This window comes from Epinephelus lanceolatus, chromosome 18 (genome assembly GCF_041903045.1).
Source record: "Epinephelus lanceolatus isolate andai-2023 chromosome 18, ASM4190304v1, whole genome shotgun sequence".
Classification (NCBI taxonomy): domain Eukaryota; kingdom Metazoa; phylum Chordata; class Actinopteri; order Perciformes; family Serranidae; genus Epinephelus; species Epinephelus lanceolatus.
The window spans coordinates 477,085-495,524 of NC_135751.1; the positions used below are offsets into that span (position 1 = coordinate 477,085).

The following is an 18,440-nucleotide window of genomic DNA, read 5'->3' on the forward strand; positions in this document are numbered from 1 at the left end:
ATATAAAATGTCATCACTTCATTCATTACTCTGTTAATCATTTGTGTGAAATTTTGTTATAAGGAGCGTATGAATTCCTTAGTTAAGGCCAAAAACATGTTTTGTGAGGTCATTCTGACTTTTATCTTCCATCCATCCATCCATTTTCATCCGCTTATCCGGGGCCGGGTCGCAGTGGCAGCAGGCCAAGAAAGCACTCCAGACATCCCTCTCCCTGGCAACACTTTCCAGCTCCTCCTGGGGGACCCCAAGGTGTTCCCAGGCCAGACGAGATATGTAATCCCTCCAGCGTGTTCTGGGTCTGCCCCGGGTCCTCCTACCAGTGGGATGTGGTTGAAAAGCTACCAGTTGAAATGTTTCAATTGAAAGCTTTGCTTTCTGGCTCAGCTCCCTCTTCACCACAACGGACCAGTGCAGCGCCCTCATCACTGCAGAAGCTGCACCAACCCGCCGATCCATCTCATGCTCCATTCTACCCTCACTCGTGAACAAGACCCCAAGATACTTGAACTCCCTCACTTGAGGCAGTAACTCTTCTCCAACCCGGAGAGGGCAAACCACTGGTTTCTGACAGAGGACCATGGCCTCAGACTTGGAGGTGCTGACTCTCATCCCAACTGCTTCACACTCGGCTGCAAAACGCTCCAGTGCATGCTGGAGGTCACGGTGTGATGGAGCCAACAGAACCACATCATCTGCGAAAAGCAGGGATGCAATTCTGAGGTCCCCAAACCGGACACATTCCTCCCCCTGGCTGCACCTTGAGATCCTGTCCATGAAGATCACAAACAGGATTGGTGACAAGGGACAACCTTGGCGGAGGCCAACACCCACCAAGAACGTGGTCGACTTTACACTGAGTATGCGGACACTGTTCTCACTTTGGTCATATAGGGACCGAATGGCTCGTAGCAGTGAGCCTGGAACCCCATACTCCCGTAGTAACCCCCACAAGACCCCCTGAGGGACGCGGTCGTAAGCCTTCTCCAGGTCCACAAAGCACATGTAGACTGGATAGGCAAACTCCCACGCCCCCCCCCGCCTTGCAAGGGTAAAGAGCTGGTCCACTGTTCCACAACCAGGACGGAATCCGCATTGCTCCTCCTGAATCTGAGGTTCGACAATCAGTTGGAGCCTTCTTTCCAGCACCCTGGAGTAAACTTTACCCGGGAGGCTGAGCAATGTGATACCCCGATAGTTGGAGCACACTATCCGGTCCCTTTTTTTGAAGATGGGGACCACCACCCCGGTCTGCCACTCTGCAGGCACCATACCCGACCTCCACGTGACACTGAACAGGCATGTCAGCCAAGACAGCCCAACAGTGCCCAGAGCCTTCAGCATCTCCATCGTCCACTGAGAGCTTTTATCTTTGACAACCAAATTCTGATAAGTTCATGTTAGGTCCAAGTGAATATTTGTGCCAAATTTGAGGAAAGTCCCACAAGGCCCTCTTGAGATATTGCATTCACAAAATGAGATGGTGTTGGGATTCACAGGACCACAGATGATTTGTCCTTTGTTAAAATCTAAACTGGACATGTGAAGGTTTTTCTTCTCTGCATGCTATTTGACACTAATCTCCACAGGGGGTCACCTCACACCTCAGTGAGACACAAGTCTCAAAACTTGATTGGACAGGACTTTTACAGTGACATGTGACTCTGTGATGTCACAGGCATCTGTAGAAGTTCTGCTCCCTTCAGACAGCTTTCTCTCTTACTCCGGAGCTGCCAAGCCGCCCACACCTCTTCCCAGCTGGGCCTGGACCAGCCCAGATGCTCAGACCCTTGCTACCTGCCCTGAACTATCAAAGGTGGGGCAATTGATCACAGACTCTCTAAACCTGAACTAGAGAAGTTAGATTTGTAAGCACAAGGAGAACCAAGTGAATTAGCACCCAGCGTCTAACTCTGTAAAGACCTTGAGCGACCAGCTTCTTCAGAGTTCCACCTTTGGAACAAAGGACACACCAAAGACTACATCTGGAACCACAGCTCTTTCCAGCCTTCTTCTGCCGGCTAACAAAGCAACACACCACCAAGTGACTTTCTTCCATCCACTTAAGGATAGGTAACATAACAACTGGGCATAGCTTTATCACAGCTTTACAGGCAAAGCAAGACTGTTTAACTTGTTGTATGTGATTTAATGCTGTTTCTTGCGTAACTGTGATTGTTTGCAGTTAGGTCATTGATTAGTTGGCTTCGCCAAAGCTAAGTGTTTAGTTTGCTAATACTGTTCACAAACAGATTCTTGCACACAACTAAACAATCTCTGCACTAATCCAGACTGTTTGCAACACAAATCACATTGACATAGACTTATTAACAAATAGGCTTTCAACAGAGCTACACCCAACCAGGCATCTCGAAGTTCTAGCTTCTCTTCCTTTGTCCTGACCACACAGTCAGACAAACACCTCCCCTGATCTGAAGCCAGCTTTGATTCGGCCATCTTGTAGTGCTTTGTTGTCAGCCATTTTGTTTTGTAGGCCAAACAGCTCTTTGTTTACCACACCCGCCTTTGTCTTTCTCTCTCTCTCTCTCGTGCGCGCGCGCGCACACACACACACCCCAAGCTTGTATGTAGCTAGTTAGAATTTGTGTGTTTTGGTTTTGCTTTGCTCACTTTATGAATAAATATAATTTTTGGAATCATACCTGCTGTCTGTTTAATATTGCACAAGAGCGAATGAATAGTCAACCTCTGCTGAGTCAAAAACTCCAAGATCCTTCAGGTTTTACTGTTAATTTTGGTTATTGTCATTAATTTAATTAATGAAAAATTCCAAATTAATAGTTTAGCGTAATTTATGAGACTGATATCTTTAACTGGCTATCATTTTTCCTTTACGGGAATGGTGCCCCACGAGGTGATTTAATGTTTATTAAGTCACATTATTTAACATAATTATTAATTATTAATAATTATTAATTATTTCCGATAGTCAGTTTACAACTTTAATGGTGTCCCCTTGGTGAGGCCTAATATTGTTGTTCCCTACATAATTGGTGCCTCAGTGTGACACCCTGAATTTATGTTCCCAACAATGGATACAATGTAACAGTGACCATGACCTTTGACCACCAGAATCTAATCAGTTCATTATTGAGTCCAAGTGGATGTTTGTGCTAAATTTGAGGAAACAGTTACTCCAGTTAAGCCAGTTAACCATTTGTAATATTGTGATCTCATTCTTGCCTCTCAAAAATAGAGAAGGAGCAACCTCCTCTGCATCTACAGACCAGCTCTGATATTAACGATTGTTAAACTTTGCTCAACCAGTGATAACAAGTGATGTAGTAGATGTTCATTAATCTTAGAATATGCATAGTAGCATAATTGAATTTTGCTCTATTTTAGAAAGACTGATGGTATAGTGCAGGTGACCTAACTTGAGCCCGACCAAATATGTGTACATGCTAATGTAGTGTAGATGACCTGACATGACCCCAACCAAATCTGGGCAAGTGCTAACAGAGGAGACGCAAATGTTCCCAGATCTGTTTATCTGAATAACAGGAAGCAGCAGTTTAAGTGATGGGAAGCCCTTAGAATGTGTATGTATGGGAAGGCTTGTAGGAGTGTCACGAATCTGTGAATTGATACTGCTTGTTTGTCAGACACTATAAATTGTCATGCTGTATCAATTCTACAGCTTTTCTCATGGGACCCTCAAATGTGCAACTCTATGTGTGAGCCTCTTCAAGTCTCATTTAGGCTGGAACATAATTGGCACTGTCGGAAGGAAAAAATGCTAAATGAGAGATTGAATTACAGGAGCTAATGCAAAAGAGCATGCATCAGCATGTCAACATTTAGCATTTCACTGTGCAAATGTTAGCATGCTGATGTTGGCATTAAGCTCAAAGTGCAGGTGTGTCTAAGCACAGCCTCACAGAATTGCTAGCATGAGTATAGACTCTTAATTTTGTTTTTAATCTTTTTCACAAATTAATCTTGTTATTTTAAATACATATATGCAACTGAATGATCATCTTATCACACAGAAAATGTTACATAGGTTTTCAGCATGGTTATCCCAAGATAATTAAATTGTGAATCAAGATAACAGATTTTAAAAGATGGCGACTCCCAGCATCTAAACTATATCAGTCATAATGCAAATACAGCATTTGATCAATAGTAATATATTAGATCAAAATTTGCCTCCTAAATTTGCATTATAATTCCATGTACCAGTAAGATCTTAAGTCCTGTGTCCTGCATGTCATAACCATCTCTACTCAGGTAGACTCTGTCTTTCTTCACAGTAAAAAAGAAATGCTGTAAAATAAACCTCAGAATTTAATACAATCGTTGATTCCACTCTGTGCTGTGGCTTGTCCATCTGTTCAGATTTCATGCATACACATTCTCCTGTTTATGTGTGTAAGTGTGATTATTTTTACCATGTTGACCCAGAAACTCCTCCGAGGTAGAGCAGAGTGTCCAACAGATCTTCCTTTTCCATCTGATAGAGGGAACCCACCAGACCCACAGCTGCCCTCTGGCCACCTCCTGATGCCAACAGAGCGATGTGGGGAACCGAATCCTTGTTGGAAACATGAGGGAGGGATGGCTAGTTTGATAGCTGTTAAGCTAATTGCCTTGAACAGTCAGCTGTAAAAGATTGTCTTCAATATTATTACCATAATTATTTTACTTCATTGTTATGGTTATTTATGAGGTTATTAGTGGTTATTGGGTTTTTGAACTCTCCATCCCTTTAGACATGCATTGGAATGATACAATATATTGATGTCCTCTTTTGTGCGACAGTAACTCACAATTCTCATCAGATTGAAGCTGTATTAACAATTGTTTCTCTCTTCCTCCCAGTCATTTCTGACAGACTATAACCTTATCAAATCACACTGAACATAAATTTAAATGCATCACTCTTGTTTTTGCTCTCATTTATCATAGGTTCAAGTGAAAGATCTGAGACTTTCCTTTCTGCACTCAAAAGATATTTCTGTCAAATTTTGGTTGCAAATTTGTTAAAATCTGTGTTAGTGAGCACTTCTCCTTTACCTAGATAATCCATCTACCTTACAGGTGTGGCATATTAAGTTGGTGATTACACAGCATCATTACTACACAGGTGTGCCTTGGAATGGTCACTATAATATTACACTCTAAAATGTGCAGTGTGATCACACAACACAATGACACAGATGTCACAAGTTTTGAGGGAGTGTGTTATTGGCTTACTGACTGCAGAAATAAATCACAAATGTCTTAAATAAATAGACTGTTTTTGCATTGATCTCAGTCTGTGGACCCTTTTGTGGCTCTCTAGTCCAGCTAAATTGGTGTATGGGTTTTCTCCTCTGCCGTCCTTTCTAGTTTGTGTATTTTGTTCCATTGCTTTGCTGCTGTCCTGCTCAGGGTTGTTTGGTTTGAGACAGTGTAAAAACTGTATGCTCTGGTCATCTTTGCTCAGTGTTTTCTTTGATAGTGTGCTTTTTAAACATTGTAGTGCAGGGCTTGACGCTAACTTTTTTCCCAAGGAGCACATGTGCTCCTAAGTTGAAAAAGTAAGGAGCGCACAAAGAACTTTAGGGGCACAATGTAAATTGATCAAATAATGTGTTTTCCGTAATAAACGTAATGCAAATAGACATTTACAAGCAAAATTATTTAATGAATTTGTATACAAAATGTACAGAAAGGTAAAATCATCAAGTTTTGAAAAAGTATTGCAAGTTAATTTTGTCTTTAATGTTATTATCTTATATATATTATCTTTGCAATATGATTATCTTATATAATGTTATTACTATCCTAAAACATTCTCCAGGTCCTCTGAAACTCTGCAGGACTTCCACCCTGCCCAGCAGCGGTACCGTGGCAAACGGTCCCTAACTGCGGGGAGAACAGAGCAGGCCTCCCCGGAGGTCCGCCGTTTTTCCCGGTCCGTCTCCTCCACACTTTGACTTATTTCCACGTTGCCGACAGTGGGACTTAACGACCGGGCTCCACCGGCTGCAAACGTAAGCGACACATAGAGAAGCCAGCGGGGTTGTTTACCGCCGAGCTGAGAGGCTGCATGTAGGCTGAAAGAAATGCTAAAGCATTTTCCACCTAAGTTATTACATATATTTGAGTTACCTACAAGTTTACTGTACTGTTTGTCATCTACTCGCTTTCAAATGTCCGCCACGGACATTTACACAATGTCACGGATAAACATGGGTAAATGCATGAAAAAAAATCATCATATATCACCTCTGATAATGGTTTATTCATTTAAAAACACATTGTGCTCGTTTAGCGCACTATTTCATGTAGTTTTTATCTGCTGGAGGGTCACGTAGGGGAGCATAGCACAACAAAAATAGAAGAGCCACGTAAAATAGAGAGTTGTCGCGCGACAGACGGGGGTTGTTGCGCCGCTCCCGTTGCCGGTGGAGCCGCTGTAATTGATTAACAGGGGGGCCAGCTGCTACGGGACTCGCGCTGTAGACGTGTCGTGCCGCTGACGTGCCCGGTGGAGCCCGGCCGTTATATTAATTGTGCCGACAGTGGCTTGGAAAACCGCCCATAACGCCAGGGCCTGCCCTGCCTGTGAAGCGCAGCGCACGGAAATTCTCCTGCGAGCCAGAGCACTTCCGTTCACATCAGACGCGCATTTCTCCACGCTGGTCGACAAGCGGTTCTGCTCCCAGCTGTTGTCTCCGTCACATTTGGGGCTGTTTTTCCATCATGGGTAACTACCCAGCTTGACACATTCGCTCGTGGCTCGCGCAGAAAATAGACCAGACACCGAAATGATTGCTGCAGGGCCGGCGGCAGAGCTGTGCGGCGCGGCTGGTGTGGATGACACAATCGGTTAACATGGGCGCCGAAAGGAAACTGACTTCACTTCTCGGCGCTTCAAGGCTATTCGCGGCGCTTCCGCGGGCGGTGTGGCTCTTAACCGTGTCACACGGGGAAGAGGGAAGAGGGAAGGCGGCTGGAGTTCCTCCAACATTTGCGGTTAGATTATCATATTTTTTTTATTGACAAAAATATAGGCTGCTTCGGCTGATTTTTTTATGCGCACATGTGCCCCTAAATATTTTTTACAGTTCACACACGCCTATTTTTAGTCGCAAATGCGAGTGAAACGCTCGCACTGTGTAGTGTTGTAATCAATCAGTGGAAGCCTATGTTAGGAGTGGTTGCAGCTGTGTGTGTGTAGCGGTTGTGTACTCTCTCTTGCATTGTGTATAATCACGAGAAAAATCAGTCATGAAGCACTGTTGGCACTCGCCGTTTATTCCCGCATCTGGCAGAGTAAATATTTTCACAGTCAGTCTTGGCCTCATTCATACACGTGCTCTCACACAGGGAGACAGCGCAGCCAAACTGTTCTTAGTTTTTACAATGAACATAAAATACACAAAAAGCATACCTGGCAGAGGAAATATTTTCACAGTCAGTTTTGGCCTCATTCATACACGTGCTCTCACACTGGGAATATCAAATAAAAAAGGAGTGCAAGTTAGCTAAACCCTGAGTTATGCTAACCACATTACACACAAGTAATTAAAAACACTGTCAACTTTTACGGAAGGACGTGCTCAACCGATCGGGAGCTTTAGTCTTACAAAAGGTAACATATACAACCCCTTAGATATAAAGTTAAGATAATTAATACAAAACAATTACGGAGCTGATGACGTGCACCTACTAGGGAGACAGCGCAGCCAAACTGTTGCTATCTTCCGGGGTACACGACCCTAGTCTGCAGGGGTGTTGTGTTCACTGACCATAAAATAAATCAGTTTCAGAGAAAGTAAAATAAAGCAGTGTGAGCCATGGCAAGTGGGATCATACATACTGTTACATGTGCACGGGATATATTGCACAGCAAGTGGTTTTCTTTTTCTGTAAGCTCTTGTGTATCCCTTCCCTTAGTGTGCTCATTTGAAATTAGCTTATCCTGTGTGTGTGTGTGTGTGTGTGTGTGTGTGTGTGTGTGTGCGTGTGTCCTGTTTGCAGTGCGTAGAGTTTACAGGCTGCCTTTGCTTCAGTACCCCCGCTGCAGCCTGATTAGTGTTGTACATTTTTAAGAGGTTTACATTTTTCTGAAATATGAAAACATTTTTATACCTTAAAAGTGTATTCAAGAATAAGAATAATAAAAAATTTTTTTTAAACCTTTAAAATAAATAATATCGCCTTTATATTTGTACATTTGCTTCTGTTATGTTTATGGACCTTACTTGTGGTTTAAAGGGGAACCTCTTGTAGAGGGGTGGGTAAAGTACTTTTGATACTTAATAGTCTTTGGGTGTTATTTTTATTGTTAGATTTATAATAAAATCTGGTAAAATACTCTCTAGACTTACACAAACTTGAAAACGACTAATGAAGCTCAGCGTAAGTTCAATGAGGAAGACCTTTCTCGTGCTCACCCTTTCACATTTTCTCCATCCCACTCTCACTACTCCTTCTAATCAGCTGACTATGGGTGTTCACTCCTCCAGTTATCCAATCACACTTTGCCACGATCTCTCGGTCAATCAGGATGCCACTGCAAAATTTTAAATCTGCTCTCTCTTCTGCTGCTGTCAGCCATCGTTTTAGGCAGAATCTTCGCACCCTCCTCCACCCCATTCACCTCCAGCCATTGTATCCAGAGTCCAGGACAAGCTCAACAAAGGCTCATACTTCTGCTCATCCAGATCATCAGCATTTCTCCATCTTCCTCTCATCTCATCTTCACCACCTCTACCACCACCAGTGTCTAGACACCAGGGGGGTTCCCTATTCGACTATGGGTTCATCACCCTCCTTAAATCAAACCATCTCTACGGGGTCTAATCGTCAAGACTTTCCACATTCTTATTCATATGTTCACATGTTGATAAATATTCTTTTACCAAAAAAACAAGTCTCTCCTGATTTAAATGCTTTCAGACTGCTGTCAGAGATGGCAGAGGTATGATCATATTATCTTGTCTAAGGTGTAACAGGTGGGGTGTTCCACATGTTTAATTTCCTAGTCGCTCTAGGAAACAGGATTAGCATACTGTTCAGTCCTGTTACCATTAGAAAACGCCAGTTCTGGTCCAGTGCTGGAAGTCGCACCCATAATTCACGCATAAGGAATAAGGTAGATACCTGACTTATCTTCACATATGATTTCAGTAGGGATGCACCGAAATGAAAATTTGTGGCTGAAGCCGAAGCCGAATAATATTTAATGCTTGGCCGAATACCGAGTACCGAATACCGAATATTGTTTAGTTTTTCATTAGTTTTTGTAGATGAACCCCCTCCAGATTAGTGTTGTCACGGTACCAAAATTGGATCCCACTGTACGATACCAATGAAAATATCACGGTTCTGAGTAGCATCACGATACCACAGCGAAAATGAGGCAGATGTGCCTTTTGTCATTTATGAAAAGATAAATCACTTTTCTATTATAGGCTACATCAATGATATTTCAATGGAATAAATTACTTATTGACTTATTCATACTTCAAAAACAGCATCAATGAGTGATTAACATAGGGGGGATCAAAATAAAATAAATAAATAAAATAAAAATCATCCAGCCACCCTCCTCCCCTGACAGTCCCTTCATAAGTAAAGAACAGTCCCTAAAGTGCGGTGAGGTTTGTGGGCCGTGAACGGCTCGTTTCTCCTCTGACACGTCACATACCTGTGTTCGGCTGGCTCGGCTGTTCATGTACTTCTGGGCAGTCCACACGCCAAGAAGAGGATATTATTGGAGCTGACTTATCCATCGCCGGTAAGCCGATGGCCGCCGTATCTGACAAGAATACATTACTGTCTGTGTCTGTGACCCCCGTTCAACCCACAACCGATGGGATTCGCCTTTCGTTTCTGCTGGTGGTTGAAATCTGTAGGCTGATCACACAGCGTGCTGAATGATTTAAGCCTATTTTGCTCGCTCAAAACTATTTTTAGTCGCAAATGCAGTGAGGGACGGATCGCCACACTGCTGACATTTTACTTTGCGCGTCACGGCACGCTGTTTGATTGCATTATCAAAACACACCGCTATTATTCGGCCTTGCTTTTAACTTATTCCACCGAATACTGAATGTGTGTTTTTTTTGCAATATTCGGCCGAATATATTCGGTTACCGAATATTCGGTGCATCCCTAGATTTCAGCTTTTAGTAACTTCCCACAGTATCTGCTACGAAACAACAATACAGCTTCAGTACAGAGAATATGTAAGTTACTTTCAACAAGCCAAATCACGACTTGAGGATGTGATGGAGTCCACTCTGTTCCCATGAGAGTCTATGATGCTTATAAAAGTCATGTAGAGAACAGATATTGGTGATATATAAAGAGAGATCATTATAACATACTGTACATGTGAGAGAGGACATTTGTTCAGACTAGGGCATTAACAACTATGATTTTTTTCAGGTTGACTTATCTATCAATAAAGTCGAAGTCGAGTCGACAAGTTATTTGATGACGTTATCACATTGACATGGCGGAGGAAAGTGAAGTATCTCCACACATGTGATGTGTGTCAGTCAAGGCCCGAACATACTCGGGCGGAACGGACTCTGCGGAGGTCCGCGCGGACTCTAAGCAGACGTCCGCAAGCCCTGTGTGCGCAAAGCTCAGATTTTACGACCGTGCGGACTCCGCGCACCAGTGACTGCTTGGCATGTATTTTTCACATCGCGGGGATTTTTCACGGACATTTTTACAGGAAACTACAACGTGGAAGTGCACTCGACTATGAAAGCCCAAATGACTGCGGACATTCCTCGCAGAGTCTGCTCCGCTTATAGTACGCCCGAGTATGTTCACTTCACAGATAAAGTATCAGCGTAAGCCAATCAGAGGCAGCGATTGCATTCCGTACACAAGCACACAGAGAGAGAGAGAGGGAAAAAACACACGACTTGTCGACTCCTCCCGGGGGGTGTCGACTTGTGCCACTGACGTCAACATGTCGACAAATCGACTTTTCTGTTAATGCCCTAGTTCAGACATGACACATTCCTAAAGAAAAAATAAGAAAAGAGGAAGAGACAGAGACAAAAAGGAAAGTGTGAGAGGTTTCTGTCTTACTGCAGCACAGTTGATCCCCAGCCTTCTGAGTGACTCCAGAACTACTTGTTTTCTCTTGTGAACATATTCTTGTTCTCCAGCACACAAAGACTGGGACTGACGGATGGGTCTCTGGAAATGATCAAATACAGCTAATTAAATTAGACTAAAGAAGAAATAATAGAACTAAGTAAGAACATGCATTATTTACAAGGCATTCTCAAAACACGGTGCTTCAAATAATCAAAATGAAACAATTCAGGCCACAAAGTACACACAATATAATAGAATAATATACCGGTGTGTCTCAGTCTCCGTCTCTCCTTCACCTGCTCCTGGTAAATTTCCATTCACCTGCACCCTGCCAGCCAGCCAAGCTCCCCTCATCAAAACAACTCCTCTCACCTGTGCACACAACTGCCTCTCATCAGCACTCCCTGCATGTAAGCAGCTGCTGCCTTTCCCTGAGTGCCAGATTGTTCTTTGACTTCATGCAAGACTTTCCAGCATTCACACTTCATTTAATTCCCCGGTACCGACCCTGCTTGTTCCTGACCTGCCTCCATCGTCTCTGCCCTGGTAATCACCTCAGCCTTGTGTGTCCAACTCCGAGTCTTGCCTGCTCCCTTCCTGGTTCTTGTCTGCTTGGCTCTGTGGCTGCACGGTGCTACACCAGTCCTGCTTACCTCAGCTCTCCTGGGTTGGCTAGCTACTTCACTACCAGCCTCATGAGAAACCCACCTGCACTCATAGTACAATCCCCAGCTCTCAAACTGCTCTCAAATGTTGACCGCCTGTTCTCGTCTCACTCACTTACTGCTGTAAGTACAAGCAAGCTAAATTTAAAGACCCCAGAACTGTTGCATATTGGTGTAAGCATTACAGCTAACTACCAACTGTCTGCCTGCCTCAGTGTGTTGCATTTAGGTCTGCACTCAACCCTTGACACGGTGGTGGTAAGAACACTGAAAATCTATACTCAACTTAAAGTCCAATTACTCCCATAAAAAATACTCAAGTAAAAGTGAAAATTACCATTGGAAAAACCTACTCAAGTGAAAGTAAAAAAGTACCTGGTTATGAAATTACTTTACTTTTCATTCGGTCCAGTGCAAATTAATGAAAGAACAGCATGTGTTTTGATGAGCAGGTCAGCTAATTAAACAGATAAGAACAGCTTATACAACTGAGATATGAATAATCTCCCAACCCTTCTCCATCGCTTCTTATCTGCCCCGTCTTCATTATCAAAACATCAAAGATAAACGTTGCACATGAAAAATTAACATAGCTAACATTAGCTAGCGAACTACGATGGATGGATGGATACTTTATTAATCTCAAGGGATATTAAGCCACCCAGTAGCTTAGCACATACAAAAACACAGCTACACACAGGGATAGAGAATAAAAGAAAATAAAACATTAGAATATAAACACAGCAGTGAAATGATACTACAGAGAGCTGTTACTACAGTAGATATGCTGATGATGGTAGTGCAAATTTAGGTGGTCAACAGCCCAGGTATTGCAATGTAAGGTTATTAAATTAAAGTGTAAGAGCAGTGCAGGAGTAATGAGTACGTTGCTATGGATAAAATAAATGTAGTTGAAGATAAATATACATACAGATACCAGGGCAGATACAGATATTTTAGGTGTTCAATTATGGGGTTTGTAAAGTGGCTCACGCTGAAAATAACATCAACATTTTGCCACATTTAGCTTCAAACAATGTTTAAAAAAGTGTTGTGAATTTTTTAACGTAACCTTTTACCACATTTACAGCAATATTTGTTAACTTAGAAATATATTAAATAGTTAAATCTAAATATTAAATGTGGCACCGAAATGTTAAATCTAAATATTAAATCTAAATCTAAATGTTAAATCTAAATGCTAAATCTAAATCTAAATGTTACACAAGCAATTGCATGTCAAATATATTGAATTTTCATACAGGGTTTATGACCTATTGTTCACACAGAGAAGATCTTTCACTTTGTCAGTAAATGAAGCCCAGGCATCGACGGTAGATTGTTTGGCGTTATGCATTCTTGCAACTGACATCTCCATATATGATATATCGAATAGAGATTGTAGCCAATGATTCCGGGAGAGGGAATGTGGAGGCTGCCAGCGAAGAGCTAACATTTTTTTTGCTCCTGTCAGACCAACAAAAAGTGCAAGCATCTGATGGCATGAAAGGTTTACAGAGGAGGTATCATTCAGAAGGAGCAGTTTTGGGCAATATGGCAATCTGACATCAAGCAGGTCAGATAAATTTGTAGCAACCATTTTCCAGAAATGCACTACCCCAGGACAGTTCCAATACATGTGCAGAAAAGACCCTGTGTCTCCATTGGGGCAGAGCTCACAAGTAGGAGAGGATATGAGCTTCATCAGATGGAGCTTCCTGGGGGTGAGATACAACCTATGGATGTATTTAAAATGTATCAGTTTGTGGTTGGGATTTTTTGAGCCTAAATTGACCCAGACTGTTGACCAGCAAATTTCATCTGCCTAACAATCAAAATCCCTACTCCAGATCTGATGGACTGCCAGAGGTTGGCAGACAGAATTTAATAGTACATATATCTTAGATACTAAACCTCTAGTTCGACCTCTCACATCCAGCAGAGAATGGAGTGGATGAGTTTTTAAAGCTATTCCCCATGGGACCCCATAAGTTCGCATTGCTAACCTGAGCCGAAAGTAAAAGAAGGATGACCTTTTAGAAATATTATATATCGAGCACAAGTCTTCAAATGATCTCATTCCTCTAGCATCCCATATATCTGACAAAGTATTAATACCTTCTGCAGACCATTGCCAAAACCGAAAGGGGGTTCCTCCTGTAATTAGATTGAAATTATTAAATATGGGGCTATGAGTGTGCCATTTTAAAGAGGTCTGAGTATGATTTCCTATTAATCGCCATGTTGACAATAAAAATGACATAATTGGACCAAGCTGACGTTTAGCAAGTTTGGGAGGCAATGCAGAGTAAACTAGGTCGTGTAACCGGTGAGGGCGAGCAAGGTTCTCTTCTATTGGTCTCAATGAGACCTGAGCATTGGGATCAAGCCATGCTGACACAGGACGCAACACATACGACCAAAAATACAATTTAAAATCTGGGACAGCCAAGCCACCATCACTTTTACTTCTTTGCAGTGTAGACCATTTCAAACGCAGTCGTTTACCACCCCACACAAATTTAGAGATTACTTTGTTTAGGTTGTCCCAATAGCCATTTGGGGGAGGAAGAGGTATCATATTGGAATAAAAATGTACTCTGGGAAGAACATCCATTTTGATAGTGGAGACCCGAGCTGACAGAGAGTTAGGTAACTTCGTCCATCTCTCCAAGTCTTCTTCTATTTGTCTTAGAATATTTTGGAAATTCTTTGTGGAAGTAGATTGTAGGGAGGGGTGAATATCCACGCCTAGATACTTAAAAGATTTAACCACTGGAATGTGAGGTGGGAGTGAAGATGGATTAGGGAAGAGTTAAGGGGCATAAGTTGTGACTTGGACCAGTTAATCTTATATCCAGAAAGAGAACTGAATTGAGCAAAAACATCTAAAACACAGGGAATTGAGGAGTGGGCATTATTGACATACAGTAAAATATCATCCGCAAATAAGGACAGGAAATGACGAAGGTGATTGGTTCAATAAGGGGGTGTTGTCTTATATTTTGAGCTAAAGGTTCTAGCGAAAGAGCGAATAAAAGAGGGGAGAGAGGACAGCCCTTGCGGGATCCTCTAGATATGACAAATGGAGTAGATGAGATGTTGTTAGCCGTCACCATGGCTGAAGGATTTTTATAGAGAACCTTGACTAGCTTAATGAAATCCTGACCAAAGCCAAATCCATCAAGCACCTCCCACAGGTATTGCCACTCTAGCCGATCAAAGGCTTTTTCGGCATCGAGTGACAACACCGCGCAGGGCGTATTAAGATTTGATGAAAAGTGTAACACATGAAGTAATCTGCGGATGTTGTCACTTGCCAGATGGGACTTTATACAACCGGTTTGGTCGTGGTGGACAAGTTTGGTCATGTGTCTCAATCCTGGAGGCCAAAATCCTGGCAAACGCCTTCACTTCGGCACATAAAATGCTTAAAGGCCTATAGCTACTACACTGCGTGGGATCCTTATTTGGTTTAGGTAAGACAACCAGTAAGGCCATGTTGACATCATCAAGGAAGGAGCCTTTTTTAATTGCAGCTAGAATCATGTCTAACACGTACTGCCCAAGTTCATCCCAGATAGTTGAGTAAAACTCAGGCAGAATCCCGTCCCAGCCTGGTGACTTTCCTCTTTTCATGCCAAAGATGGCCTCCTTGAGTTCATTTAATGTGATAGGGGTTCCTAAATGGTTTGCCTCTTCCTGAGATAACGAAGGGAGGTTTAGCCCTTCCAGGAAATCCTTCCTTCCTCCTCAGAGTTATTTCTGAGGAGTAGAGATTAGAGAAAAAAATCCTGAAATTCTGCTCTTTGTTTCAATAACGAATTCAGTTCAGATCGTGTCGCATCAATGTTTAATTTTAAGGTGTCAGTAAAAGAAATTTGTTGTTAATGCTCCAATTCCTTCAGTTTTGCCTCCAGTTCATTTATTTTACCTAGTCTGATATTGCTTTGATGGGATGAGAAGGATACTGCAGTATTTCGTATAAATCCCTTTAAAGCTCCCCAAAACATGCATGTTAAAGCTCCATCGGTTAGCTTTTTAAGGTGTGTCTCTGAGGGTTATCTTGGACAGGACAATACTGTGATCAGAGAGAGGGGTAGGTAAAATTACTGCACTGAGAATTTCAGATATTAGTGAGGCAGAAGCGAATATATAATCAATGCGAGAATATGTCCTATGTCTATGAGAATAGAAACTATAATGGGTCGCTGAAGGGTTAATGGCATGGAACGTATCTGTAAGGCTAAGATCTGTAATAAATTTATTCAGACTGACTGAAGGAGCATTCTGGGAGTGCTGATTTAAACAGCAAGAACGGTCAAGGGCGGGGTTAGCAGTGGCATTCGTATCTGCTCCCAATATTAGAGAAAACTCTTGCATGCTGGATAAAAGATGTGTTAGGCAAGCAAAAAAATCTGGATCGAAATCATTGGGAGCATAAATAGAAATTAATGCCACCTTTCTTCCACCAAGAGACACGGCCATCCCCATCCCCATGGTTTTCCAAGATGGTTAATGACAAGGTGCGCCTCAACACCACTAAAGAACCTCTAGTTTTGGATGTAAAAGAGCTTGAAGCCGCCACATAATAATTTCTGTTACTAAAACGAGAGACATCACTGCTTCTCAAATGCAGTTCCTGTATAAACGCAACATCGACTTGATGTCTGCGCAGGAAATCTAAACAAGCAGTACGCTTGACTGAGTTGTTGAGTCCGTTTGTATTAAAGCTAGCAGACTGTAGCGTAGTTATGATGAAAATAACACTGTCGGTTGCAAGAAAATGTAAGAAGCCCTAGTTTTTAACAAAAAAATAGATGAGGTCATCAAGTTAAACAGCAAGAACCAGGAGAACAGTAAATGCCACATTACCCTGAATATGATTCTGTTTACAGACATGCAAGTAAGAAAATAAAACAAATGAGGGAGGAAAGTAAAAACAAAAACAAAATTAGATATCTTTGCAAGATAAATTTGAGGCCATAAAATAAACAATCCCATTTCCCTGCCACCGAACATACCTAGGTACAATAACACCCTCTAGGCTATGATCAGTAATAAACCCAGAAACAGAAATATAACCACTCTTAGTGGTGTAACTAAGTAACTAAGTAAAACCCTTTACTATAAGACACCTGGTACTGAGAAAGCTGGCTAAACCCCGTCAGCAATGCCCAATCCCCTAGTAAAAATAACATATCCAACCTGGTATCAGATGTCCAGCACCTAAGTGTAAAAATAATATGATGTTGCAACCTAATTAACCTAGGGCAATATTGTGAATCATCACGAGTGTAATTAGATGTGGAACAATACTTACGTAGTAGAATAAACAGATTGCAATCCGAACTTGAATATTGCCACAATAAAGTCTCAGGCACGTGATTTAAAGAGCAGATTAGAAATATATTACAGAATCAATTTAAAATATTACAGTGAGAAGCAGATAACACTAGCCTGAGTTTCCAATCATCAGCCAGAGCAAAAGGCAAGAGAAAAAGGTAAGAAAAAGGTCCAAATAGCTTGGGCTTTATGCAGTGAAATCTGCAAATTGTCCTCAGTCTCCACTTTCACCTTCTTTGTTAATGAAGTCCTCAGCTTCTTGCCACGTGTTGAATATCTGTTGCGAAGATCCCCGAGTCAGTTTCAGCCTGGCAGGATACAGTAGAAACGCCTGGAAACCCAGCTTCCTCGCTGCTTCGATAGACGTGGAGAATTCACGGCGACGTGCAATCGTGTAGTTGCTATAATCCGCTGAAAAGATTATGTCCTTGCCGCCGAGTTTGAGGGGAGAGCGCTGGGCGGCCTGGAGAATCCGGTCGCGGTCGGAGAACTGTAGCATGTTACACATGAGAGTTCTGGATGAGGAGGAGTTGTCGCGCTGGGATCCAATGCAGTGAGCTCTCATAATTTCCATATCCTGGTCACTCAGAGAGGGAAACCATTTGGGGAGGGATGTGGTGATGTATTGGCTAGCATTGGAGCCTTCCGTGCCCTCGGGTATCCCTTAGATTCGAATATTGTTACGGCACCCCTGGTCCTCTAAATGAGCCAGTTAGGCTTCCAGCTCTGTTATCTTACACCTGTTATCATCGCTGGCCTTCTCTGTGGTATCCATCCGTTTAGAAAGAGTTGAAGTGTCGGCACATAGTTTAGACACATCCTTCATGCAGGTGGAGATGTTGTGGCGCAACTTGTCCAGTGTGTCGTTCAGTTCTGCGAACTTGGACTCCATGAATTGACGCTGCTCGACCATGGCTAGCTTGATTGTCCTAGCTACTTTGTCCTCCGTGTCGCAGCTGGGTTCGCTCGTTGTTTCACTCGAATTAGAGCCGGTTTGCTTGGCTGCCCGCTGCTGTTTGTTTTTCTGTGACTGCATTGTCTGGTGTTAGTATTTAAAACGCAGAAAAACTTTTAATGGTATGCTTAATTAGAAGATTTGGGGACGCAAGGGCAGGAGCCATGGAGCTAAGCAGCCATCTTATCTTCAGGTCATGTGTCTCCCTCCCATTCAGTAATGATTTTAAGAATTTATTGTAATGTATTTATTGTATTTAAAGATTAATTGTATTTATTGTAGTATTTATTCAACAGCATTTTAAATATTTATTATCTGATATGAATTGTTTACCTGATGTCTGAAGTGTGGCTGAATAAAATTTTCCTCTTAACATCTGACCTGTTTGATCC

The 18,440-nt window shown here is 42.3% G+C and overlaps 1 protein-coding gene across 5 annotated transcripts in view; it reads right to left on the reverse strand.

The window, feature by feature from the left end:
- LOC117268534 (cytosolic phospholipase A2 gamma-like) overlaps nucleotides 1–18,440 on the reverse strand; it is a 75,375-nt gene that overhangs the window by 49,288 nt on the left and 7,647 nt on the right. For 4 of the 5 annotated variants that reach the window (XM_033645076.2, XM_078161357.1, XM_033645078.2 and 1 more), the window contains exons 2-3: nucleotides 11,071–11,181; nucleotides 4,416–4,558 (exon numbers count right to left, since the gene is read on the reverse strand). In XM_033645076.2, coding sequence (XP_033500967.1) covers nucleotides 4,416–4,558; nucleotides 11,071–11,181 — 254 coding nt within the window. The remainder of the gene's footprint in view (nucleotides 1–4,415; nucleotides 4,559–11,070; nucleotides 11,182–18,440) is intronic. The other variant, XM_033645075.2, reaches the window with a different exon arrangement.